The following is a 27,631-nucleotide window of genomic DNA, read 5'->3' on the forward strand; positions in this document are numbered from 1 at the left end:
CAAAGTTTCCTGGTGAACCATTTTTCTGGTTGCCATAGTGATGAGCAAGGACTTGGAGAGGTGCAGTGGTACTGGGATGCAGTGACAGCTCTTAGCATGTGAATTCTCACACTGAGATATGGAGATGCACAGAGGCTCTGAACAGAGACGGCGATGAGGTGAGACGCCCACGCGCACACACACACACACACACACATCATTATTGCTCACGGCACTCTTTGGATGATCAAACTGTCCCTGGATCCCCAAAAGAGGGAGGAGACCATGTGGGGAAGAGGAGTGAGAGAGAGAGAGAGGGGATTTGTGCGTGTTTGCGTGTGCAACAATGAATGCTTGTGTGTAGTGTGTAGTTGCTCTATGCAGAAGTTTTGCATTTAGGGGAATTTATGAAGGTTTATAGTAGGGGAGAGTACAAGCCTGAATTCAACGACTTGCATACGGTTAAATCAAGCATTAAAACTTAGAAACATCACTTAAATTTGCATTCATTGCTCTAACCTCTCAGTAAGATCACAAATCTAAGTGTGTGAGATATTTAGGAAATAAGTAGTTGGCGTGAAATCTGTTTTTCGGCATCTTGCATAATTCTTTTTTTTAGACAGTTTTTATGATATAGAGACAGTTTCTTATGACATATTTTTTATGTAACATATAATGGACTCCACCACTTTTAATGCAAGTAGAAAACGTTTTTATTATGAAGTAACCTCACTTAAAGACTTGATTAGTAAGATTTTACCAGAAAAGCTTTTAGAATTTTTTTCATATGTTAATGTTAAAAAATCTTGTACAATATTAACTGCTGTATTCTGTTTGCTTGGTTGTTGTATTTATGTAACTTTGTATTTTTGTAATTCACTTTTTGCTATAAAGATAGACATTAAATAAAACTATACTATACTTTTGCACTGGTTGCATTGATTTATGCACTGTCAAATAAGTAAAATTTGTGACTGATCATGTGACTCTCAGATGGTCACATGCTCTTTCATTAGATGCTGTTTGGATCATCTCAAATCAAGCTGAACATGATCATCATGCCTGACACAAAAGCAGCTTGAGTGCTGCTGTTCTTAAAGCTAAAGGAGGACAAGCCAAATACTAATACATTCTGAAATGCTCACTCAAGTTCATATACGTTATATTATTTCACTCTACCCAAAACCACCAAATTGGTGCATTTAGTGTGTTTCACTGTGAGGATCATTTTAAGAAATCTGCAGCCTTATAACTTCAGTCAAGTCCTTACCCACAGATCCAGGCGTGAAGGTGTGTCTTATGTAACAGGGAAGGAGCACACTCGTGTGATTTCTGTTTGATCTGATGAAATCAAAAGAAAATGAAATCTATCAGGACTTTTTGCAGCTGTCATCTATCACAACACCTTCATATGTGATTTCAAATAATGACATATTCAGCGTTAAAGACCTATACACAAGAGTGCTATATCATAAATGTTTTGTGATTGTGTTACAGAGGCCTAGTCCTAGTGTGCAGTGGAAATAGAAACGTTACTGTTCTGTAACAGCGTGTGTGTGAGAGATTTGTGGGAAGGAGTGTGGGTGTCAGTAGTCTTTATTTCTGTTCCACATTCATGTGTGTGAGGTGAATTTTTGTATCGCCTGAGGAAAGAGCGGAGTTATCAGAGGCGTACAGCCTTTCCTATACTTCCTGCAAAAACATCCCGAGAAGCCTCGGCCCAAACCAGCCAGGAAGAAGGCCAGGAAGTTGGGCTGAGATCACGGGAAGTAAATTACAAAGCCAGAAAAGCCTAGGATACAAACAGGTCCAGTGGAAGTTTTTGGAGACAGTAGCCATGTTGCTTTAAAGAAATGATAGCGGTGCTTCGTGTGTTAGTGAGAATATGTGGGAGTTTCAGTGGTCCTGTATTTAAAATTGACGGGATTATGAAGCTTTTTATATTTCTCTGGCTCAGTCTGGCATCATTTTTGGTGAGACCGCTTTGATAAATCCATTATCCAACACCATGCATAAATAAAATCTCTTATTTATCCAATCAAAGCACATATAATGCCTTGTTGCTACATTTTACCCACTTCAAATTTCCAGAGGTACTTGAACGGGCTTTATTGAGTGGCATTAGGAGTAAGAGAGAGGTTGATTACAACAGGAATGATGCATTTAAGCGTAGCCTCACCTGTGATGTTTATAGATGAGACGGGCGATGGTGATTAGTTGAGACACTGGAACCGCTTATTGGTGGAGGTCCACAAACGATGCTTTTGGTTGGTTGAGATGGTCTGGAGGAGACCTTCCTGCTGTAATTTCCTCTTTCCTGCTCGGGAATGTTCAGCATCAGGGTTGGGCTTAAAGTGTCCTGAAATCTCAGACCTCCGAGGGAGTGCCGGGACGTTCGGCCCTGCTATATAACAAACACAAAGTAAGGCATTGTGGAATACCGGCAGAAAAGCATTGGAATAAAGACGGAAAGCTCAGAAAAGGTTGATCGTACGGGAAGCCTCACATGGGAAGTGCAGGTCAAAGTTGAACTCCTCCTTGTTTCATTGTTATTCAATATTTCGAGCTTGTTAGTGGTGTTAGTGGCTAAGGCAAGTATGGGTATTAGCATACTTACAGATAGGGATTTGAACAAACCCCTTAATCCAAATACTAATCTTTGGCATGAGACTTGTCTGTTAATATGATATATAATTTTGCCTGCCAGATAATAAAATGTTTACACTGAAGGAGAGAACTTGCCAGAATATCTTGCCTTATGGGTGGGTACTTCTTGAGCCTGTGAGTAATAACAACTTAGCAACTTCTTAGAAACCACTTGAGAACTCACTTGGGAATGTTTATACAAGTTTACAATTTATTTAGAAAATGTACATCTGGTTTCTACTATTGCCTAAAAGAATCTCTGTCTTATTTCATGTTGATTGAGTGGTTCTTGGTGATTGTAGACCTCTTGATAAGTCAGTACTTTAAATGAGTTAAATGATGACATGTCATCTCAGATCTAAGATTCTGCTTGTCCAATAGTATAACAATGCTGTTGCAGATTATACTTACTCTTTACAGGGATTTTCCATTTCATGTTATTTGTGACAATGTCTGTTACATAATAGAGGACTTCCCTTCTGTCTCTGTGGACAATAGTCAGGAGTGTCTGAAATGTTTTAGCTTGTGTGTGATTGCATTGGAATGAGTGAGTAGGTGGACGGCTACATGTGGCCGGCTGTGATAATAGTATGGTAAAAGAATGAGTGTGTGATACGGCATATTTCTCTATTTAACCCTCTGATGTGATGCATTCAAAATGCATCTTTTTACTTCAAAACAATAATATATTGTCATTCCTAATGTTTTCATGGTGTTCTGAGAGAGTTCTGACATCTTTCAATTTCAGACATCTGGAATTAACCCAGCAAACACAGAACTTTCTGCTAAAGTTTTCCCAAAATGTTCTTCGATCCAAACATTGATGGGAATGTTGTCATAGGCAATATGAACTTTTAGGGTTTGGGAAAAAAATATATATTTCCAGACAGCAACATAGTGTAGGCCCAGATCCGGCCCACATCCGGGATGTGTTGAATCCACATGTACCAGATGTGGCCCGGATCTGGGCCAACACTATATTGCTGTCTGGGTTGAAAATCCCAAGAATCATCTTAAATTTAACAGAACATAGTGCCTCCCATCCAATAAATATCAATAAGCTTTGTGCTTTGTTACTTTTGAGATAATCTGAAACAATATTTCATATTCAAATATTTGGATATCATATTTGGCGCTCTTTCATGTGGCGTGACAGATCGCTGTACCGCCTTTAGATAAAGCAAAACGCATGTGAACCGATCATCTCGTCCGCTTTGCTAGTTATTGCACAAAATAAACATGAATGAACATCAGAAGGTATGTTGAAACATACAGTGCAACTTGCCGAAATCCATGTCATGTCTAATGTAATTGCTCAATTGGCGTTTCAACCGTGGGAAAGACGTCAAGCCTGAGAACAATGTAAATTTACCTCAGAAAACCCAATCAATGACCATAAACTCATTAGAAAAACTCTAGAGAGGAGCTTTTTGCTAAATATATGCACTATTTCACATATGAATAATATTTGTACAGTATTTAATGAATTTATATTTAAATAAATCTGTCAAGTTTTTTATGACAGCAGCCATTTAAATGTTTATATTTTTATAGAAACATAATTATGTAATTATAAAGTTAGTATTATTATAAAAACTTTCTTGTGTGTAAGTAAATGTTTGTACACAAATCAGATAATTTTACATGTAATGTAGTAACTGACTCCCTATGTAGTTTAATGCATTATTTAGAAAATTTGGCATGTACTGTACCGGATACATATCCAAATATATCGAATCGAATTAAATCATAATGTGTGTCGATATCCAGCCCTATAAAATACACAACATAATCAGGACAGACATATAGAATTATGGAAGAAGGTCAAAAGTAATCGCCTATGATGGTTTGGATGCAACACGCACCCTGGATGGTTTAAAAATGACATTTTGAAGTGGACATCATCATGCCTCAGAGGGTTAAGTAATTGAAATAGGTGTCAAGAGTTGGCTTGTTGCTTGTGATGCTGTAGAAGGAGAGACGGCGGTGAGTGTGTGAGATTTTGCACAGCTGTCTCTAAAGAGGAAGTGGTAGCGCACCAGAACAAGCAAAGTGCTGAGTTGCCATGGTAACTTGGGATGCAGGGTTCCCTCAATTTCCATTATTCCCAAGTGGATCTGCTTCACAGTGTCCATGGCAACCACTCACAACCAATGGAGTCCCTATCTCGTTCTCTTTCTTCTCACTCTCTCTTTCAAACTCTCTCATCCCATCATTTCATCTTGATTTGTGGTAAAATGTCATCTCCATGCTTACACGCATGCAGACGTCATTACCTGTCACACTTTGACATTATTAGCCACAGATGCCTGGGTGTGCGTATTATAAAACAGCTCTGCGTACATTCTTCCTACTAGTATCCAGATACATCAAATATCAGTCAACATAAACCAGTGCATTAGAATGAGTTTGACTGAAAATGCAGGTGTATGTTGTGTTGTAGGGTTGTGAGGCCGGCGTGTTGAGCAGAACGCACACACACACTCACACACACACACACTCTCCCGGAGCATGCCTATCAGTCCACCTGCCGACGGCAAACATGAGGCTCTCGACCGGCCGCGGCAGCAACACGCCCCTACCAACGGCAACCACGGAGATGACAGCAACTGGGCCTCTCCTGGGAGTCAATCTACCTCCGACCCTATGGAGGATCTCCACGGAGGCGCAGCTGTCATCCGCATCGGAATCCCTGATTTGCAGCAAACGGTGAGCACTCTGCTCTCACACACATATGCATATGCAGGCATATCCTTCTTTTCCTTGAAATGGCTGCACTGCAGCACAGAAGTAGAGAGTGGCAGTGATTGGTACAGACTGAGTTGTTGACTCTGCGTGGGAGTGAGGGGTGTGTGACAGAGGCTTACAGCATGTCGTCTACATGCACGCGTGTTTCTGTGCGAGCATCTACAGTCGTGTTTGCTGCAAGATGGCGATTGCATGTACATGTACAGTGCAGTCCAAAAGTGGACTTTTCAACCCCAGTTTATTTCCTGAATAAATTTGCACTTTAAATGATGTTATGTAGAACATGTTTACATAATCCTGCCAAACACACAATACCTTGCTCCTCTTTCTGAGAGCCTTTGAAGCATCCAGCGTAACTCCCTGCTTTCTTCAAAAGTTATGTGCGAAGGGGGTACTTTAAAGTGTGCGTTTTGTATTTTGCACAGTTATCACCCTGTAGCTCAAGAATGGTTGCCCAGTGAAGCTAAGTAGGGTTGAGCCTGGTCAGTACCTCCTGGGAAAACTAGGTTGGTGTTACTGAGGCCTGTGTGGGTACTAACGCCCCGTTGTAGTGATGGGGAAACTGTACTGTCCCCAGAGATCCAAGGTCCTGACTCTCTGTGGTCATTAAAAATCTCAGGATGTCCTTTGAAAAAGAGTAGGGGTGTAACCCCGGCATCCTGGCCTGCCCATTGGCCAATCAAGGTCTCATAATCATCCCCACATACTGATTGGCTTCATCACTGTATCCTCTCCTCCAATAAGCTGGTGTGTTGTGGCCATTCTGGTGCAATATGCCAGGTGGATGCTGCACATTGGTGGTGGAGATTTACCATATTATCTTTCCATTTCTTCCATATTATTAAGCGATTTGAGTGCAGAGAAAAGAGCTATATAAATATAAAAAAATTATTATTAATATAATTACGGTCATAAAAGTCTTTATTTTTTGTCTTCTGCTTTTCACATTCTAGAAACCTACGAACAATTTTTTTAAGTAAAAAGATGTCATGAGTTTCATGAGTACATCCGTATTGATGGATGATAGATAAATATTTGTGATCAAATAGCACAGTCCTTGATCTCTAAAACAATCTTAAGTGAAGTCTAAAGCCTGGTGCTTTTGGAGAGAATATTTTTTTAATACAAACTATTTGTAGTAGTGAATATTGTGGCTTACAAGGACATTTGATGGCAAATTGCACATTCATAATTGGTAACGCTTCCTTTTACAGTCCTATAACCCACTATGTACTTATTATAGTAATTACAATTACTGGGTAATAACTAGGTACCCCTAACCCATGTACTTACCTTATATTAGCCAGTGCTTTCTAGGTAAGTACACTGCAAGTACTGTAAAATGAAGCGTTACCGAATAATTGAACAGGCCTGCTATAGTCTTTCGAGTCTTCGGTCCTATTTACCAGGTATATTAAGATGCATTTTGGTTGATCAAATTACAAGTGGACAACGCTAAATTCAGGAGTAAGTACGTAATTTAGTTTTAAACTCGGTTTTAAACCGAGTTTAAAACATTTTGTCTACTTTCCACCGCAGTTAGACCACACATTTGACCAGATTGCTTTTATAGTGTTATGTGGTCGAATGTGTTCAAACAGCAACAAAAGAGCACCTATACTGACCTGACCTGAGACCGGAAAGATGCATTCGGCAGATGCCTACTGTCTAGTGTACTTTGTTTTCAAGCACTAAAGTCACTCGCATATGCGAGTCAATCGCAATTGTGTGAGCTTATTTCATCCATCAGATTGAAATACATATACGCGCCCAAAGACCCTCCCTTTCAAAAAAAAAATGGAAGTGTTCGAAAGTGAACAAAAGAGACCGATTAAAACACCAGGTGTAAACGGGAACATGTCTCCCACATCTACTTGTGATCCAAAACGCATCTTGATACCAGGATAAACAGGGCATTGGTGTTCATATGCAAGTTCGAGTCCAACATGCAACAAATCCTGATAAATATCACCTTAGCTGATTTTCTGACAATCTGTATAATAAAATATGCAAAGGTCTCAAAATAAGAGCAAAAATACTTCTTGTTCATGTAGGGATTTGTAACGCGTGTATGTTTGTTTCTAGAAATGCCTGCGATTGGACCTTGAGGCTCCAGTGTGGGTTTGTAAGCAGCGAGTTCTGGTCACTCTGACACAAAGCCTGACCGATGTGCTTAACTATGGCCTCTACCTCCCTGCCTTTAATGGGCGCGCCGGAAAGTTCCTCGATGAGGAGAGATTGCTCAGGGAGTATCCTCTCCCTACGATCACACCTGTACCGTACCTAGAGGTGCACATTCTCCCCCTTCTGCATCCCACGATGCTTTAGATCTCTCACTATATGATATTATTGGCTCAGGTTGCTGTTATTATCATTTACCTGTCAATTCATTTGTGTGACTTCAGTTCCGTTACAAGAGGCGTGTTTACACTCAGAGCCATGTAGATGACAAGCAACTGGCCAAACTGCATACCAAGGTAATGTCTAACATGCATGTAGACTACCGTTAAAATGTTTGTGGTTGGTAAGAATACTTATAACCAGCAAGGATGCATTAAATTGGTCAAAAATAACAGTAAAGACATTAATGTTTAGGTCTCAATTTCAAATAAATGCTGTTCTTTTGAACTTTCTATTCAAAGAATCGTTATTGTTTTTACTGTATTTTTCATTAAATAAATGCAGCCTTGGTTTGCATAAGAGACTTCTTTTAAAAACTTTTTTTTTTAAATCTTACCATCCTGAAACGTTTGAACGATAGTGTATATTTATATATAATTCTTTTGTTCTAAAAAACAAAGATTTTTTTCATCAAAAATCGTTATCTCGAACAAGCCGTATCTATTATTTTTAGCCCTAAAAATAGCATGCGTCTCTGTGACAGTTCTAGACTAGACTCCAAATAGAGTCCATGCTTCTTTTTTTTTAGCCAAATCAAATAACTAGCTATCACTCTTAGAAGAAAAGGTTCTATACACTCTTTAAAAAGGGTTCCTCTGGGCTCTATATAGAACCCTGGGGTTCCATATGGCCAATAGAAGCTTTTACAAAAAAAAAAAAAAAAGTTCCATATATGAAGCGGGGGATGGAACCATTTCTGGTTCTAAATAGAACCACTTCTTCTAAGAGTGAAACACTCTCTGTCTTTTTGTCAGTTTTGCTGACATGTCTTTTAATGATGGGTTTGAGAAAGAGGACATGTGGTTCAAGTTAGCAAAATGGCAGAAGTTAGCAAACGAATTTGAATTGCTTACAGCACCTAAAAGGGTAATAACCTAAAGTTTGACTGCATTATTTTTTTAAAGTCCACTTGTGTTTGTCCAAAGGTTTGTCAAATTTAATTTTACATTACTGTTTTCTGAATAGAAATGTACAGGCTATTTTGCTGCTATATCTTTAAGATATGTGAATGAGCTATCTGTTATGATTGGCTAATCTTTTTTGCATTTGTATTGAGCAACTTCCATTATTTTTTTATTTTTGCATCTTACTTCTTAGTATTGCTTAAGGCAGCTTTGCATTGTGAATGCAGTGTGTTGATCCCTTGTATTTATTCAATATTTCATATAAAAACTGCTTTCTATTAAAGACCTTGAGTTACTCAAAACATTGTTGACTGGTTAGTAATTAAGACTATTTTCCATTGTTGCCAGGCCAATTTAAAGAAGTTTATGGAGTATGTACAACAGAGGTGTGTGGAGAAGGTCTGCAGGTTCCTGGAGAAAGGGCTGGACCCCAATTTTCATGATACTGAGAGCGGAGGTGATTTTATTATATATTTTTAAATAAATTCTCCATGTGCAAGTTTGAGTAAATTACACATCACTTCCCGAAGCTGCCTTCAAACTTGGTGCAATGCATCTAAAAAGATGCCGTTTTGAACATTGGAGAAGTGCCATTTGAGAGTCTTGGCAGGAATGAGATGATCATTGAACAATAGTTAAAAAATTTGGTCTGTTCAGCACAAAGCTATTGCATGACTTCACAAGTCCCTCCTTTTTTTTATTTGGTTCTGAACTCTTTCCCCGTCAGCGTAAAAAAAAAAAGAAGAAAAGTTGCAAGCCTGCATTTTCGGTAATTGAAGCTTCATGCATTAACACTCCAATGTGGGCAAGTTTCATACAAAAAAGCAACATTTTGAACAAAAAGCTGAGAAAATCATGTTGTTGTATTTCAGACTACGACGTGCATAAGCAATGGTTTTATCGCTTCTTTCTGCATCTTTTTCACCTGTGTTTTGATCTAGAGATTCTCTACTCTTTCAGAAGACGCGAAATAGCGCATAACAGCGAAAACACGGAAAGCTGGAAAATTCTGTCAGTGGCGGGGAAAGAGTTAAATGGAGCTTAGAGACATAAATCACAATTTACTTTCATTTTATGCAAAAGAGCATATCATTTTGGGCTTCATAGAATAAACAAAATAATAGAGGGTTGGAACAACATAAGTAAAGCATGGCAAACATTGTATTTGGGCTGATGGATGGGTGAACTATTCCCTTAACGTTTGCCTTGATTAGCATTAAGGATACTTTAATGAATGTAAATTAAGTACAATGCTAATCAGCCAAGGACATTCGACAAAATTAACTAATCATATATTCGCTGAAATGGATTTGACATTTAGCATTTTTAATCATCTCCGCATGTGTGATGTTTCCAGAATCTCCGCTCACTCTCGGGGCCCAGCTGGACACTTGTGCTGAACTGATTAAGGTGTTGAGGAGCGGAGGAGCCCATCTGGACTTCAGAACCAGAGATGGCCTGACGGCGATGCACAAAGCGGTCCAAACGCACAACCATGTAGCATTGACTGTGAGTTGATGCACTTTCCCTCCCACACGCACAATCCAAAGAAAGACTCATCCTTATACAACTCATCGCAAGCTGTTGGGAGTCTGTGCACATATGTCCGTCATATTTCGTGTGCTATCCGCAGACATTGTTGGATCTGGGGGCGTCTCCAGACTATAAGGACAGTCGTGGGCTCACCCCCCTCTATCATAGTGCCATGGTCGGGGGAGACCCGTACTGCTGCGAGCTGCTGCTGTACGATCACGCACAGCTGGGCTACAGCGACGAGAACGGCTGGCAGGAGATCCATCAGGTAAAGCTCAGAACTCTCTCAGTAATCGCAAAGAGACAATCTCCTGTAGCATAAAGTTTCATTCTCCAGCGAGACTAAATATACCCTTTTTATTGTTTGCTACAACTGCAGCAGTGGGTGATCGGAGTGTGTGTGTTTTTGTACATTAGGCTTGTCGTCATGGAAACGTGCAGCACCTTGAGCACCTGTTATTCTATGGAGCGGAGATGAGCTCTCAGAATGCCTCAGGAAACACAGCACTACACCTGTGTGCCCTCTACAACCAGGTACACACACAGATTCTTCCTTCTCAATGTCATCAGCTATGCTTTCTCCATGTTCAGAATGGCAAACTATTTTTAAATGATGCTCAATGACAGGTTCATAAATGTGTCTACTAGACTAGAATATGTTTACATCATTTCATGTTCACAAATCAAATTTTTCTTATAATTTACATCGTTGGAGCACCATTCTTTCACTGAACGCTCAGTTTTAGTTTCGGTTTCTTCAAAACACAGCTTCTGAAAAATTGTCCCCCAGCCCAATTTTTGATATTCTTGATGCTGCCCTTCTGCACTCTATTACACACTTCTCTGTTTGTTGTTAGGATGACAAAAATTTTTTTGAAAAGTTATATTTTTAGGCTGCTCTGCCTCAGCGGTCAAACACACTGTAAAACAATATTGTTGGTTTAACTTAAAAAAGTTGTAAAATTTTAAGTTGATTGAACTGGAAATAGTGAGTTAAGAAGATAGATTTAATGATCAGAAACTCAAAATAATAAGTTATCTGAACTAAATCAATTATTTAAGTTGATTTGACAAAATAAAAAATGTTGTGATGACAAATCTTTAAAACATTTTTTTACAGTGCAGCTCTGATCAATGTCAACATGATTATGATAGCCAATCAAATCAAAGTAGGCGGGGCTTACCGTTCACAGAAGACTAGTGTGAATTCCGTTTAACAGTGAAAGAGTGCGTGGTGAGTTGCAAGTATAGTTAAACATTTAATATTTGACATCAATAGAAATGTTCAATGGTGACAGTAATATCCAGAGATCCAAACTACTCCACTTTATGAAATTTTGACATTTTTAATTGAAAATATGCACTGAATGTGACCAGAAACATTTTGCGTTTTTGACATTCGACATATGAATAAGAGGGAATGTGTGCATATTTCACAATAGAATATTATTGTAAATAGTTTACATTGAAAATTTCATAGAACTTTTTACCGTTCTTATTTATTTTTATTTATTCCCTTAAATCACTTTTAATCCTTCAATTATTCAAATCCTTTAAATGACCACCCCCTCACTCCCCGTCATTACACCATGTTTTACTTTGTCTGAATAGTGCCGATTTTGTGACACCGATTTCTGATGAGCAAGTTGTTTACTTTGCAATTCATCCAACCATTTCCACCATTTCAACCCATTCAGGACAATTTGCAGAGCGGCTGTGAACATGATTAGGCATTGATAGGGTTTCGCCAATCACAGCGATGTGGAGGCACCATCTCCTCTAATGTGACATTTCACGGTTACCTTCACATTCACATTATAGGACCTCTATGAAAACAAGAACGCAAAGAAGGCAAAAAAAAAAAAACACTGCCTGCCTCTGAAACTTGTCAGACAGTGTTACTGTAGAAAAATACTTATATTTCTTAATACTTGTTTTACTGTTACCTCCCTTGCTTCCTTAGAGGAACTCTTTCACAAAGTATAGTTGTAGTCAGTATACATACTTCACAGTTATAGTTATCAAACTCAGCTGGGCATCAAATCACATACACATTTGCAGGGTGTTAGCTATAATCACTTCGGTTTCCTTTGCACTCAGCTGCTTTTTCTTTGTTCCCTCCGTCATATCTATAGGAAGGCTGTGCTAGAGTTCTCCTGTTTCGAGGAGCAAATAAAGAAATCAAGAACTACAACAACCAAACAGCATTTCAGGTAACGTCTCTCAGCTAATGTTTTGGCTCAGCGGGGCCAGATTTACTAAACAACAGGGAAAATTAGCATGAGAGCGCAATTCCCAAAAAGTGCAGACGGAAATGGAAAGGGTGTGATCTACTGACGAGGCGCAAAAAATTAGTGTCTGTTTTAAGGCATGCTTTTTTGGGGTGGTAAATAATGGCGCAAAAACCAGTAAATTGACTTAGTAAATCACCTTGTATGATTCATTTAAATACTCTCCCCACATAAATTTTGCACCTGAAAAGGAAACTCTTACAAATGCATATGCCGTAAGGTAAGCTGCAACAATAACCCTGTCCACACCTTTACAGCACAAATTTTTCACTGCGTCTCTTTAGTGCATCCTGACCGTAGGGTTTGCGCTGGCACAAGCTGTTAGTAAATCTGGCCCACAGTCTTTAATGGGATAGGTCCTTATACTATTTCTTAAATCAAGTGCTCTTGACATGTTAAATGCTTTTTCTGGTAGGTTGCCATCATCGCAGGGAACTTTGACCTGGCAGAAATCATCAAGATCCATAAAACCTCAGATGTTGGTGAGTTGATTCAGGAACATCAGGCCTTAAATCTTGGGTCTATTTTACTCTACACCACAACACGACACCGTCATAAACTAAGGCTGTCCATTCAATCAAATCCAAATCCATTATTGGGTAACATTACAGATAAAACCACAATTCATTATTTAGTCTAGATGCAGCACAAGTGCTCCTTTCAGAGTAAAAGCAGAAATGACATAAGAGCGTTTTATCTCATGAAGCAGCAGGAACTGAATCTCTGTATGCGTCAAAACAATCCATAATTAGATATCTCTTTATTTAAAACAGCCAGTCAGTCTGAGTATGCAAGATTTTGATCTGGCCATTGTTTCTATCAGTGTTCTTTACAATACGTGATGTAAACTGTTTGTCAAACTAGTATATGTGGGCTAATCTCTTTATAATTTGTGTGTGTTTCTCTTTGTAAATCTCAGTCATGCTCTTTGTGATGTAATCTGTGAGTCATCTGTAATTTATGTGTAATCTAAGTGTGTTTCATGTGCTGATCTCTGTGTCCAGTCTTCATGATGTATTAACTCACCAGTGCAATCCCCCCTTTGTCTATTTTTTTTTTTTACCCCACAGGTTGTGGCTCTATACACCTGCAGCTTTGATTTGACTTAATGCTAAATGTGATCTGGTTTAAAGTGGTCATATCACGAGGAATCAAAATTTCATTCAGTATTCTAAAACGGCATCTTTCCAAACGGAAAACATCCTTCCCAGTCCAAAAAGACCATTAATTGAAACAGAACTGTGAAAACTTTTCTGATGTAAATCAGATAACACAGTTGCGTTCATATTATAAAGTGATGCAGGGATGATATGTTTTTGTAGCACTTCCGGTTCCATCGTCCTGAAGTCAATGGGGTTTTTTCGAATGCCAGAGGTCTCAAACTCAAGATATTTTCATGTTTTACCCAAAGATATATCAAACTATTATAACTTTCAAGATAAATGTTTTTAACCAAAGTCTGAAATAGTTCTCAGAAGATTATTGATGGTGACGTTAAATTCATGTGACCATGGTGTATTTCGATTAGCTTTTTATTTGTATTTCCACCTCAAAATTCATAAAAGTTGTGTTCATTTGCGAAGATTATCATGATGAACAAAACGTGAAAGAATCATAAGCTTTTGTTAAATCACAGACCATAATTTCTGCAATAATCCAAAAGTCAATGGAAAGATCCTATTGTGTTTTTGTGAGGAAACAGGGTGATGCAATTTTCCGGTTTGGCCGTCATCACACCTGCACCACTTTATTTGAGTTCCCAACCACAGCTGCTCAGAGCATGCTGGGAAAACAAGAACTCGCGGTACCTAAATGCATTTAGTAAAAAAAACAGTAGGCAGGGAGAAACTACTGTATCTCTAAAGGCTATAAACAACCTTTGACATAAGCAGGCAGCACACATTATTAAGAATGGTGTGTAATCATATAAATATTTGATGTATAATAGCATCTTCTGGGCAACCGCCTATAACCTATTCGCCCATATTTACATCCAAGCCTTAAAAGGTACAGCAGCAAAACTGCTCATTTAGGCTAATTATAAGAGTCAGAAATAGGGTGGAATATTGATATGTTTTAGGTGTGATATGACCTCTTTAATAAAGTCTGACTTTATCTATGATATTACATCCATAAAGCATGAACCATCAAGGGGATGGCAGTCCTTTTAATACATTTCCCCTCTGTTTGAATTCAAATGAATTGGACGCATTACATCTATTCTTAAACAGAAGCCATATGCGTCTAAGCTGTGGTTCACTGATGGGGTTCTTAGGCTTTGGGTTCTGATGAGTGATTCCTCTCCATCCCATCCTGATAGAGGTTAATATGCTAGTTCTTTTCTTTATGATAGTCTCAGACATATCCATTCCAGTATCCTGGAGAGCGCTCTTGATCCATTCGAAATGCGAAAATGGGTTTTATTCACAACTGATAGGATTCTTCAGGAATCCATTACAGTTGATTTTTCGATGATTTAGGCTACTACTTTCTTAACGGCACCCCATTTGATCTATTTGAGATGTGTCCTTTTCTTCATCATGTTTTTTTTCTGTCCTTTTATCCCAAAATTTTAAACACCATTTCTATCAAAACATTGCTTAGTTTGAATGTCTGACACAACAGGATATTAGAAAAACTGGATATTCAAAAGGACTGCAATTTCCAAATGGTTCTCGGTTTAAGGATGCAAATGTGTGTGTGCGTGTGTGTGTTGTTGTGTGTGTAAACAAGGCAGTAACCATTGAACATTGGAGGGACCAAATTTCTTCTTTAAGGGAATAAAGAATAGTAAAATGTGTTATTCACGCTCTAATTGAAAGTTGTAGCTCCGAAGTAATTAATTGCGACACACATGCACTCTCATTCGTGTCATGTCAAAAACACAAATGCTGTGTCCGAAATCTCCCACTTCTCACTATATAGTGGACTATATAGTGAGCTCGCCATTTTGTAGTGGTGTCCGAATGTATAGTGATGATTATTATACCCTCCACTCAATGAATCCCTGAATGCATTTTGAAAAGTAGTGTACAACCGATGGTCACTAACCCAAGCCCTACATACCATCATGCATTGCGCTGATTGTAAAAATAAGTTATAATCATGTGTGGAGTAGCGCATTATAACAGAAACGGCCAGAAATTTCGGAGAAATAAGCTCAATATAATGTAATGTATTTATTTAAAAAATATATTTAGCCCAGAGCCGGCTCGACACCAGCTGACAGATGATGTAATCGATCGAGTAGTGTCCGAAAGTGGTGTTTCTATTATGCGGGTGAGCTCACTATATAGTGCTCTACTATGTAGGGGGTAGGGAGTAGTGGTTTGAGTGGAGATTTCGGACACAGCAATAATGTTTCTTGTCATCATATTCAATTACGAATTACATGAGTCATGTAAATGATAGCATATTTTCAATTCAAAACACCCAAATTTCCTTAAAAAGCACATGACTGGATATTACTGTCTGTCGCTGAATATTTCTATGGTAAAACAGTTGTCAAATATTACATTTTTGGCTGCTCACCACACAATCTTTCACTGTTAAAACTAAAGTGTTGCGTTGGAATTTCGCACTAGTCTTCTGTGAACAGTAAGCCCCGCCTTCTTTGATTTGATTGGCCATCACGATCATGTTGACATTGATCAGAGCTGTTTGACCGCTGAGACAGACCAGCCTAAAATGCAACTTTTAAAACTTTTTGTCATCCTAACCAGCAATTGGGCCATTTCTAATGGTGGTTACGGCCTTGTATATAAATACATTCAAAAATAAAAGTGCACTTTATGCAGTGGTATGAGCCAAATTTTGTCACAGTACAAAATACTTATTATTTCCCTTTCCATAATTGATTTGTGTGTTGTTAATCTTTTGTTATGTGCATGTCTGTTATCTTCCACAAATTTACATGGTTTTATATTATAAGCATGGAGAATTCTCAAAATATAGCAATATAGATGCGAGTTGGCTCTGTGTTTTTCGGAAGAATGTATAACTATTTACGTGCCACTGTCTTCCTGTAAAAGTGCCTTTCAGGGAGACTCCTTCTTATTCGTCTCGGCGGCGTGCGGTCTGCATATCCCCACGTCGCTCTCTAATGCGATCGGCCAGTGATAACGCTCTAGATGAGAGTCTGCCAGCTCCCTCTCCGGCCCCCTCCCTTCGCAGCCTGCCCCCCCTGGAGCCCGACGACACCGGGCCGTCCCAGCGCAGCCCGCAGGCTGCTCACACACACACTCGCAGCCTCAGGAGACACACACGCTCAGGAGGACACCTCAGGTGTGGAGTCGGCTTTGATTTGTAGCGTATTAAAGAAATGTTTCTCCAAACCAATATGTTTTTTCTTCTATCGAACAATGCCCACACTGCTCTTTTTCATAATATTAACGTTGATTTTAAAGGGTTAGTTCGCCCAAAAATGAAAATTCTGTCACATGGATTACTTTAATGATGTTTTTACTACCTTTCTGGGGCTTGAAAGTGGTAGTTGTGTAGCTGTCTACCAATAGCTGTCTAACGTATGAATATTATAATTATAATATTAATAATTAAAATAATTCAATAATAATATGGTAATTAATAAAAGTATTGTTTAATAAGCGGACATAGAAGAGGATACTGACCTCAGAGCTGGTTGTTAATCACTTTTGCACATACGTTTGCACACTGCAGTCCTGGCAGTCCTGTACAGAGAGAGCCGAGTCCTCCTGCCGTGTCTCGAGGGCCCAAGCGACGGCTGTACAGTGCGGTGCCCGGTCGAACCTTCATCGCTGTCAGTTCTCATTCGCCACAGGGCGAGGGTGAGATCACACTGAACCGAGGAGAGAGGGTCAAAGGTCAGTCGTTCTGTGTGAGATGCAGCAAAAAGATCACTTTTTTTATGCTGAAGGTTGACATTCTGAATAGAAGTGTTTCTTCTTCAACTATGGGCACTTTTGGTCCTGTGGACTTTTAGAAATTAAATTCTCAAATTCTATTGAATTTGTTCACTCTCAATGTTTAAGTGCATGTGTTGCAAGTCTTTTTTTTCCCTCTTGAACCATCATGAACATTTTTGGACTGTCTTGCAAAGGCTCATTTCATAACTACCACTTTGTTTATCCTAAATACATAAATAAATAATTTTACAAAATTATGCATTGGTTGGAAATTATGGACTTAATTTTGTTTTCACATTTGATATTTTATCTCAGGCACGTCCTTCACTGTTGTCTGCTTGGTGAATAAGTACAAACTTTTGAGGAAAGAAACAGTGTAAATTTTAATTTGTGTAAACATTTATATGTCACGGTTTATAATTATTTGACTCTTAATTATATTTACTTTTTTAAGTTGTAAAATTGAATTTTTAAGTGATTTTTTCTCAGATAATTATGATGTCTGGGTTTGGAACAAAGGGTAAAACAAAAATATTTACACATAAAGACTTTTTAAAAGTAACAAACTATGGTAAAAAGTGCAATGTGATCTTCAAATAACAAAATAAAAATCGAAAAACAATTAACTTAATATCTGGGACTAAAAGTGCCTGCAGTTGAAGAAACATCCATATATGAAAGGAGAACAATACAAAATACAACATTTTACAGTTTTTACTTGCCTCCACCAGTGCTGAGCATAGGAGAAGGAGGATTCTGGGAAGGCTCAGTGAAAGGACGAACTGGCTGGTTTCCTGCTCACTGTGTAGAGGAAGTCCAGATGAGACAGTATGACCCAAGACTCGGTCAGTACACACACACACTTATAATTATTATGAGGACATTCCATAGGCATGACATTTTCTAGCCCTTAACCTTGAAACTACCCATCAAAGAAACCTTTTCTCATAATTATATTTTTAATAAAAATAGTTTAATATGTTTATAAACTACATCAACGTGTCCTCATAATGAAGGGGGCGTGGCCTGAAACCTTACGCACTAGAATATAAGGACTTCTGGGTCTTCATAATGTAGGACAAACTACACAAAAAGAGAGAGAGAGAATGAGAGAGACCTGCATTCAGAGTATGCACAAAAGCATAATTTTATAATTCTGCATTATAATGTTAAAATAATGTTATTGATGTGGCCACTCTTCTGTTTCTCAGAGACAAGAGAGGATCGGACCAAGAGACTTTTTAGGCACTACACTGTTGGCTCCTATGACAACTATACCTCTTACAGGTACACTACACAGTATATTATTTAAGATGTTGTATACTGCACATTTTCCATATGCAGTAGATCATCTGGGTGTTTTAGGGCAGGCAATCAGCATTATGGCACAGTATACATACTTCAGAAATAGAATGAGTAGTGTGGTAATATGCTTTTCCAACCAATGCCTTTCTCTCTCCTTTATCCTGATTTATTTAAACATGGTGCCAGTGTGGGGGATTATAGGTACGGGAGGAGGAATCTGTGAATTCTGGCAGGGGAGCACATCTAACTATTGATTTCTGTAAATCCACAGTGATTATGTTATAGAAGAAAAAAGTGCAACATTGCAGAAGAGAGACAGCGAAGGATTTGGCTTTGTGCTTCGGGGAGCTAAAGGTCTGAATCACACACACACACACACACACACACACACACACACACGTGACCATCAACAAAATTCACATACAGATGCAGTAATAAGCCTTCTCTTATTAGCTGAGACACCCATAGAAGAGTTCACACCTACTCCTGCTTTTCCTGCCCTGCAATACCTGGAGTCGGTTGACCTGGAGGGGGTGGCATGGAGGGCAGGGTTAAGGACGGGGGATTTCCTCATAGAGGTATAAATGAAAACTTTGGATTTTCACAGTCAAAAGGAGCTCTTTCACCACCACAGATAGAAACTTGAGAGTTGTATGTGCCAAAGCATTGGATTAACTGATTATGGTAACATTTAGTGTAATTTAATTAATGTTACTTACATTATACATCATTGCATGTGTGTGTTTTGCTTATGGAAAAAGGGTGGGGATTTGGATCTATTTACTGGTTGTTGATTGGATAGAGGCAGGTCTAAATGTGAATCTGATGTCAATTGTAAGAAAGGGGCGGAGTTTAAGCTGCTAAAGGGGCCTTCACATGGGGGAAAAATGGAAAACAAATGCGTTTTGCCATTCATTTACAAGACAACAGCCTAAAAACAGGTTTCAAAGTGCAAGTTTCTGAAAACGATAACCGTTTTCATCTACAAAAATGTGAATTTGTTAAAATGGTGACATTTAACGTGTTCATAGGTAATTAGTGTTTTTTTACAAAGTGATATTGCTAACTTCTGGCCTGGCATTCATTTTCACGGATCCGTGTGGATGGTGATCATTTTGATAATGTTATCATTTGTACGCAAAAAAAATGTGAAGGAAACACATTTCTGTTTTTAGTACATTGTTGTTGTGTAAACTTACCCTAAATAATTGGAGAAGTCCAGAATACGTCATCAGAGAAAAGTCTGTACATATGCATGGATTAATAATGTTGTCATTTATCTGCTGGGTTTCTACAGGCTGTGTGTTACATCTCTCTCTCTCTCTCTCTCTCTCTATTTCTCCCCATATCTGTCAGGTAAATGGGGTGAGCGTAGTAAAGGTGGGACATAGGCAGGTGGTATCACTGATTCGGCAAGGTGGAAGTCGGCTAGTAATGAAGGTGGTTTCGGTCACACGCAAACCTGACACTGGAGAAGTTGTCCGCAAGAAAGGTACTTATCCTCAACTCACTTCATAAATGCATGAATACATGCACACCATGCAGTTTTCTTTTTAGTTGACTAGAATTTCAAGAAAATGCTAATTTAGATATTGTATTTCCCGTTCCTCCTTATAATTAATTAGCCCCACCACCTCCCAAGAGAGACCCAAGCACCAGCCTGACCCTGCGCTCAAAAAGCATGACTGCAGAACTGGAGGAGCTGGGTAAGACAGATGCTCATACATACAAACAAGCATGGATGCACACACATCCTTGCTATATGCTTGGTCTCAGATAAGTTAAAACAGATGCTATCATTATCTTTGAGGGCATGGCACAAGTTCGATCAAATCCTTTTTTCCCCCAGGAACACTAATGGAGAAATGTTATATTCAAATTATAGTTTTTCTTTTCGTGAAAATTAGACAACAATGAAAAGGGAGTGTGAATGATTGTGCAGTAATAGCTTTGCTCATTCATTGCTAATGAAAAGTGACCATAAATGCACAAATCTATGAGCTAAATCAGGAACTATAGATTTGTCCTTCTTGCCCACAAGCGTCAAGGAGAAGGAGGGGAGGTAAGATATGAAACCAGTCTCACATTGATGATGTCATTTACCAGTTCTATATGCTGATTAGCATGTGATGTCATGAATGGATTTATCTAACTTTTTTTAGCTTGTGTGTTGTTGCCTGTGACTGCAAAAAAATGTAAAGTCAAAGAAGTGTGTATGTTTGTTTTTCTTTTTGTGGATTGGTGACAAACTAGCTGAGCTGTTATGTATGTGTTTTGTGATGTATTTGTGAGTGTATATTTGTTTTATCTTTCGTTCAGTTCAGACTATGTATACTGTACACATGGGATATGTGTATTTTCGGATGCAGTTGGTGATTGTGTTTGGTCTTCTGTGATTTGATCAGAGGATGGACTGGAATACTGGTCAGGAATGTGTATTAAGTGTTTCTGTATGTGTGTGCATCTGTGTGTATCCCTCACAGAGAAGTTGGATGAGATGTTGAGTTCACCCAAAGAACCGGTTGTAGTGATGAGGCCACGCCCTGCAGATGTGGACACCAGAGCAGCCACTGTGAAACAGAGACCGATAAGTCGCCGCATCACACAGGCTGAGATCAGTGTGAGTCTGAAACACATAAACATACACCATTTAAAAATCAAAAGTCTATTTGGTTTACGTAAATATTACCAAATAATATGTATAACCTTCTTTAAGTATTGTAATTATTAAAATACTTCCCGTATATAAAATGTTCTGTAAAACAAAACAAAACCATTAATATAAGGTCATAATAACCTTTTAAAAAACAACATAATATACCAGAACAAGAGCCCTTGTTATGACAATAGGTCATTTCTGACATACTATGCATTGTTTGCAACAGATGGTACACATCACCACTGTAGCACAGTAGCCAAGTTGTTTCCGTAAAGATTTGGCTGCCGATCAGTTTTTGCTTTTAATGCATATTGTGTTTAGGTTAGAAAAAATTCATTTGCAAATTCAGCCTTGATAGCTGATTAATCAGAAAAACTGTGTGTGTTTTTTTTTTTGTTTGTTCTGACAGTAACTGTATTCTGGCCAATATTTGACTATGTATTGTTTTTGTTTTTGTGTGTAGTCTCTGTTAGAGAGGCAGGGTTTAAGTGGAGTATCCTTGGCTGTGGACAAAAGTCACATGCAGCTGCCTCGGGGAATGTCAAGAACCAAGTCATTTGGTAATGTGTCATTTGGGAGGCAAATACACAAATACAAACAATCTTACAATTTTTTCCTCTTCATAAATGTAAACTAATGATACACCAACATAAAAAGAGCTATATATATTGATCACCAGAGTTCTTCTGATCTTTGTTCTAAACAATACAGCCACTGTCTCATCGAGAATTGTTTTATAGGTGCTCCTGAAGATGAGAGAATCTCAGCCCTGATTGGAGAGCATCGCTTTCCAAGAAGCTCCTCAATGACCGACAGCTTTAGGCAAGATAGTATTCCACCACCCCCACAGACAGCTCCTCCACCACCTCCAACTCCCTACTTTCTTGATTCAGGCCCACCTCCGTCCTTTCTTCCACCTCCGCCCCCTTCTCGCGCTGCCAACCAGAGCCGTTCAAGCTTCCGCCCGGGGGCAGAGCCCAAAGTCCATGGCCCAGTCACGACAGACCGCCAGCGAAAAACACGCTCCATGATCATTCTTCAGGACACCGCCCATTTGCCAGTGGAGCCTGCCCCTATTGCAAGACCGCAAACGCCTACCTCTGGAGCGGTTCCTCCTGAACGTGGTCGTAGGCGTGGACCACCTGTAGAGAATCCGTATGCTAACGTAGGTCGTCTAAGTGCTGTCTATACTCCTACCAAGCCCCAGCGTAGAAAGAGCCCACTAGTCAAACAAGGCCCAGTTGAGGAGGGAGCAGCTGCTCAGACTAGTAGAGATCCTTCTCCTTTGGGAGGGTTACGGATTCCCCACAGCAGCCGAGCAGAGCAGTTCCAACAGCAGGTTCTCTCTGAGCGAGCTAGAATCGTACCCCCTGGGGCCCGACGCAGACCCAGTGTTTTCCTATCTGTAGAAGGGGGCGCGACAGAGCCGCAGACAACCCCATTGCTTTCTCAGTCCCACTCAGTGGATGAGTTGGCCGAGTTGCCTCCACCGGCACCAATGCTCTCCCCTGGCCCACCACCAGGGGGGACCACTTTTATACACCCTCTAACAGGTCGACCACTGGATCCTTCCTCACCTTTAGCGCTTGCACTGGCTGCACGAGAACGTGCCCTTAGTGGCCGGAATACACCCACTCCCACACCTTCGCCTACGCCTTCACCCACTCAAGGCCGAGCAGTAGAAAGACCCGAGACAGAAGGAGGAGCGACACCACCTGCTCCTCTCGAGGCTCCTCCATCTAATTCCTGGAGAGACGAACCGGTCAGCATCACAGAAACCGCAAGCCAAGTGACTAGCGGTAGCCCTGGGTCTGGACGAAGCCTAGAAGATGCACTTGCCGCACCTAGTGTGCAAGGTGTTCAACCTGCGCTGATGGATACAGAACATACCCCACCGGCAGTCCCACCCACTCTACCTTCCCCTGCCCCTACCCTCTCAAATCTGACTGCTCGGAGTCTGACAATGAGCTCTGAGGAGGAAGCGGAGCCATACACGGTGACACTTCCACCTGCGTTGCTCTCATCTAGTGATGAGGAAACCAGAGAGGAGCTTCGGAAGATAGGCCTCGTGCCACCCCCTCAACCCTTTGCTAATGGCCTTCTAATTAAAGAAACACCCAAAGCCACTCTAAGCATTTCACCTAGTGGATCACGTCCATCCATTGCCAAGACCTCCTCTGGGAAAGCAAGCGATTCGACGGCAGACTCTGGGGTTGAAGACCCACACATGGAGACCACCAGTACTGTTTCCACAGTCTCCAGCATGTCCACTTTGTCTTCAGAGAGCACAGACTCCGCTCATGCAAGCAAACCACGTTGTGGGGTGGGGCGTGGTCGCCCCGCCCATCTCAGGGACCCGCTGCTTAAACAGTCATCAGACAGTGAGCTGCTTCCACACCCACCCAGCACAGGCCCCAGTCGTCCACGCTACCTATTCCAAAGACGCTCCAAACTCTGGGGGGAGGAGCCCCGGGCCCAGATGAGTGGGTCTGATGAAAGTCGGCCTGCTGCTATGGGAGCAGAGTTGCTAGGCAAAGACTCTCATTCACTGGGGGAGGAGCCACCAATGGGAGCACCACTTGACCCTGGCAGGAGATCCCCTGTGGGAGGTGCCAGGTAGGAAAGACCTGTTCATATTTTTACCAACATGACAGCAGCACATTTTGCACACCTGCATGAAACACAGCACAACTTTCAGTATAATTTAGCAATACACCCACTTGATTTTTGACACCCTTAGACACACACACCTGGTTAGACTGCCTTTCCATAACACACGTGTGTGTGTGTGTGTGTGTCTGTATGTCCTTGCAGATGTGAGGAGATTGGAGGAGAGAGTAAATCGTAGGTTTTTAGCTCTGTGGGTAAAAACAACTCCTTGTCTAACTAACTTTCACTAAACCCCTTACTGCAGCCGTTAATCAAGCTGCAAATGCTACTGTGAGCTTGTCTTGAAGGCTTATGGTAGTTCATTATGCAGTTACTGAGGCATTTCAGCTTCTGTCTGTCTTTGCGCAACGAAACTGGAATTTTCAGTGCACCACTGAGGGGCAATCAAATTGCTTTTTAATAAAAAGTAAATGAAACTAACATTAGTTAGCTCTACATTTAGTTTATATTGCTGCATTGGTTGTGGTAAGTTTATAGCAGCAATTTTTGGATGTTTACATAACGAATACCAAAAGCATGCTGTGGTGGAAATACTGTGATATGCTAATGCACCAATTCTTTATACCCTTTCTGAGGACTCCAGTTTTATATTAACTGCTCTAACTGTCATTTTATTGCATTAAGTTCTCACTGCATGCTCTGCACTATTTAAATTATCACAAACCCCAAATGCTTACAGCATTGGATCCACTTTCCTTTTCTCTCACATTAGCATCCCAGTAGTTTCCCAAAAGCTGCTACAGCACTTAAAAACTTATTCTCTGTTCACTTTTTTTGCTTCCGCTACATCTTCCTCTCTCTTATTTGGGTTCATTTTTTTTTTCCGTTCTCTCTCTTAGACTCTTTAGTAGTTTAGGGGAGCTTCACACCATCTCTCAGAGGAGTTACGGCACCACCTTCACAGTCCGGCCTGGCAGCCGATACCCAGTGACCCGTAGGACTCCGAGCCCTGGAGCCACCCCTGAACGGAGTGAACCATTGGGGCCTGTCCGTACATTCGGCCCTCATCACCATCATCACACTATACTCAAGTCTTCAAGCCTAAGTTTGCCCCAGGAGCCCAAGGAGGTGCGTTTCGTCATGAGGAGCGCCAGCGCTCGCGCCCGCAGCCGTTCTCCATCCCCCTCGCCATGCGCCTCCCCCTGCCCCTCACCGGTACTAGGAGCCCCTCTCCTGGCCCTGCGACCATTCAGACAGCGCCCCCTAGCACTGTGGAGTAAGTATGATGTGGGAGAGTGGCTAGAGAGCGTGGGATTAGGGGAACATCGTGCCCGCTTTTTGGAACACGAGATTGAAGGCGCCCACCTGCCTGCCCTGACCAAGGACGATCTGGCCGAATTAGGGGTTACGCGGGTGGGACACCGAATGAACATCGAACGTGCACTGAAGCAGTTGCTAGAGAGTTGAAGAGAGTCAAAATGCAGGATATAGTTCCATCATAAAATTATTTAATAATTTAACTTGTTCCAAAGTCTAAAATCATAGATTCCAACCCACTTTTTTTAGCATTGCACAGCCCTTACATAATATAGATTTTACCCCTGATTCAACACCCACAAAATCTACCATGTGTCTTCACCAGTTTGTCAGCTACTAAGAGTAAAAACAAAACATGCTGGATGGGAGTGTGGACCTACTGCGCAATATCTGCTATTTTCAGCTACAGGTCGAACTGGCCATGTTTCTACACAATAAAAAATGATATAGCCAGCAAGCAGCCATTTCCTTCTCATGCCATGTTTTACAGTCAAATGATGATGAGGAAGGTGTGGCAAACCCCACTGACTGCTCTCATATTCTAACAGTATAGGAATATCTTCACCATCTGCAATTGTGTGCATTTCCTGCTTACAGGAGAGTGACTTCTGAATTTTAGAAAGCAGTGTTAACTTGGATATGAAAGAAAATGGAAGAGTTTAGACCTCTCCTGTAAACAATAACAATGCTTCCAAGTGCCCGGAATTTACAGTATATGTTCACAGACCATTTTACAACGCAACAGTAGATAGCCATGTTAATGGTGATTGTAAGATGCATTGCAGCAACTGGACTTGGCATGTGAATGCAACATGTCCAAGTAAGAAAGGATCTGACAATCTGCCCTAAACCAGGAGGGGAAAAAAAAACTTCTCCCAATACAATACAAGTGTGGCCTTGAGGTAATACTGCCGCCATCTAAAATTTGCTAAAGATAGATATTTTCAATCAGTACATTCAATTTTATATGTATATGATATATATGGAGTTATATACAGTATATATTCAAAAAAGAATGTATGAGAATAAGGTGAGATATACTTGTCTTATACCCTGTGAGATTGTGTCATATTTGGTCTTACTTTATATTTGTTATTTTATTTGTCAATTATCAACCAATACCCTAACACAAACACAGTAACTCTCTTTTCCCCATGGTATAACTTGTGATTTGTGAGTTATAAACATAATCTTTGGACTAGTTCACGGTCAGTTATTTAAGAACTTCATAACTACGGGCGGACCTTTTTTTGTCTATTATGAATAAATGCTCGGTAAGTCTGTATGTAGAGTAACTGTTTTGTTTAAACAGAGGATTTGAAATACCAGGGGATTTAAGTATACATTTATTTGTTACCTTTTGTATATGATAACTAATAATAATCAGTTTATCATTTCATGCTCAATTTGTGAATTTAAGACGTAACAACATTTCTTTGACATGGTCTATTTGGTTACGTATTGTGGAATTACTCATTTGGGATTTAATTCTTACCAAGGCTTTCAGTTTAGAACATTACGAGCAAAATATGCTACCTAAGGGCTTTTAACAGACAAATTAAACAGTGTTATTAAAAATCTGTTTCAATGCAGACTGCTAAACTCGTGAATTTGTCTGATCCCCAGTTATAGGAAAATCTACAACTTAAAGTAATAACGTGGCACATGCAAAGCTTATGCTTACGGGCCTTAAACAGCAGTGTGGCCCTGACCCTCATGACCCCCTTTGTGCAAACACATTTTTGTTTCTAGTAGAAGTAATCTGATTCTGACTACAATCATATCTACTGTGAAATGTGAATATAAAATTATTTTTTTCAATCCCCAAGATTGTCATATAATCAAGCAAATGTTGAGATTATATTGTGTCAAAATTATCTGGTAACTAGCTTGACTGGTTTATTGTGTTTTTTTTTTTTTTTAAAGCTGGAACAGTAGGTGTTGCTGTGGTTTACACTTTTAACTAGTTAAACTCTGCCAACAGAGGGGGAAAATCCTCACACTTGTCTCTCCTCCGGTTGGTCAATTTGCACAAAGATGTGGGTGCTACTGTTTATAAGCCATCTGCATAAAATATTACTGTACTTCCCTCATCTGTCCCTGTCCTTCTCCCTCTCTTCCGATCCTCACTCATTTCCACTCTCAAAGACAATTATGTAATTAATTACTGCAGCCATGCTCTTTTAGTTTACTACTTTTAGGAGCTCTCTCTTCTATTGTTGACACCTTTTTTGTATTCTTTGTTGGATGAAGTGATTTGAGGATCAAGTTTTGGACATGTTTGCTTTAAAATGAGAAAATGTAAACAAAAAAATATAATTTGACTTGTCTGTTATTAAAGATCATCTCTCAGGC

The 27,631-nt window shown here is 40.0% G+C and overlaps 1 protein-coding gene and 1 long non-coding RNA gene across 10 annotated transcripts in view; one reads left to right on the forward strand and one right to left on the reverse strand.

The window, feature by feature from the left end:
- The window catches only part of LOC120476732 (uncharacterized), an 18,699-nt gene extending 1,437 nt beyond the window's left edge, over positions 1–17,262 (reverse strand). The window contains exons 1-3 of the long non-coding RNA XR_005622253.2: positions 17,131–17,262; positions 2,159–2,383; positions 1,250–1,320 (exon numbers count right to left, since the gene is read on the reverse strand). This is a non-coding gene — a long non-coding RNA (uncharacterized LOC120476732). The remainder of the gene's footprint in view (positions 1–1,249; positions 1,321–2,158; positions 2,384–17,130) is intronic.
- shank3b (SH3 and multiple ankyrin repeat domains 3b) overlaps positions 1–27,631 on the forward strand; it is a 28,541-nt gene extending 910 nt beyond the window's left edge. Inside the window, exons 2-25 of one of the 9 annotated variants that reach the window (XM_089127098.1) lie at positions 1–158; positions 5,069–5,334; positions 7,459–7,662; positions 7,779–7,850; positions 9,027–9,135; positions 10,036–10,187; positions 10,312–10,479; positions 10,629–10,745; positions 12,347–12,424; positions 12,918–12,984; positions 16,534–16,786; positions 17,180–17,343; positions 18,117–18,230; positions 18,597–18,672; positions 18,962–19,044; positions 19,144–19,268; positions 20,047–20,182; positions 20,316–20,396; positions 20,732–20,752; positions 21,174–21,310; positions 21,813–21,909; positions 22,090–23,965; positions 24,164–24,193; positions 24,859–27,631. The exon at positions 1–158 is cut by the window's left edge and continues 535 nt beyond it. In XM_089127098.1, coding sequence (XP_088983224.1) covers positions 5,137–5,334; positions 7,459–7,662; positions 7,779–7,850; positions 9,027–9,135; positions 10,036–10,187; positions 10,312–10,479; positions 10,629–10,745; positions 12,347–12,424; positions 12,918–12,984; positions 16,534–16,786; positions 17,180–17,343; positions 18,117–18,230; positions 18,597–18,672; positions 18,962–19,044; positions 19,144–19,268; positions 20,047–20,182; positions 20,316–20,396; positions 20,732–20,752; positions 21,174–21,310; positions 21,813–21,909; positions 22,090–23,965; positions 24,164–24,193; positions 24,859–25,426 — 4,926 coding nt within the window. In that variant the 5' untranslated portion in view covers positions 1–158; positions 5,069–5,136 and the 3' untranslated portion in view covers positions 25,427–27,631. Of the gene's footprint in view, positions 159–2,354; positions 2,499–5,068; positions 5,335–7,458; positions 7,663–7,778; positions 7,851–9,026; positions 9,136–10,035; positions 10,188–10,311; positions 10,480–10,628; positions 10,746–12,346; positions 12,425–12,917; positions 12,985–16,533; positions 16,787–17,179; positions 17,344–18,116; positions 18,231–18,596; positions 18,673–18,961; positions 19,045–19,143; positions 19,269–20,046; positions 20,183–20,315; positions 20,397–20,731; positions 20,753–21,173; positions 21,311–21,812; positions 21,910–22,089; positions 23,966–24,163; positions 24,214–24,858 lie in introns of those variants that run through there. The other 8 variants (XM_089127099.1, XM_089127105.1, XM_089127104.1 and 5 more) reach the window with 8 other exon arrangements.

The sequence above is a fragment of the Pimephales promelas genome, chromosome 24, assembly GCF_988280905.1.
Source record: "Pimephales promelas chromosome 24, fPimPro1.hap1.1, whole genome shotgun sequence".
In the NCBI taxonomy this organism is placed as follows: domain Eukaryota; kingdom Metazoa; phylum Chordata; class Actinopteri; order Cypriniformes; family Leuciscidae; genus Pimephales; species Pimephales promelas.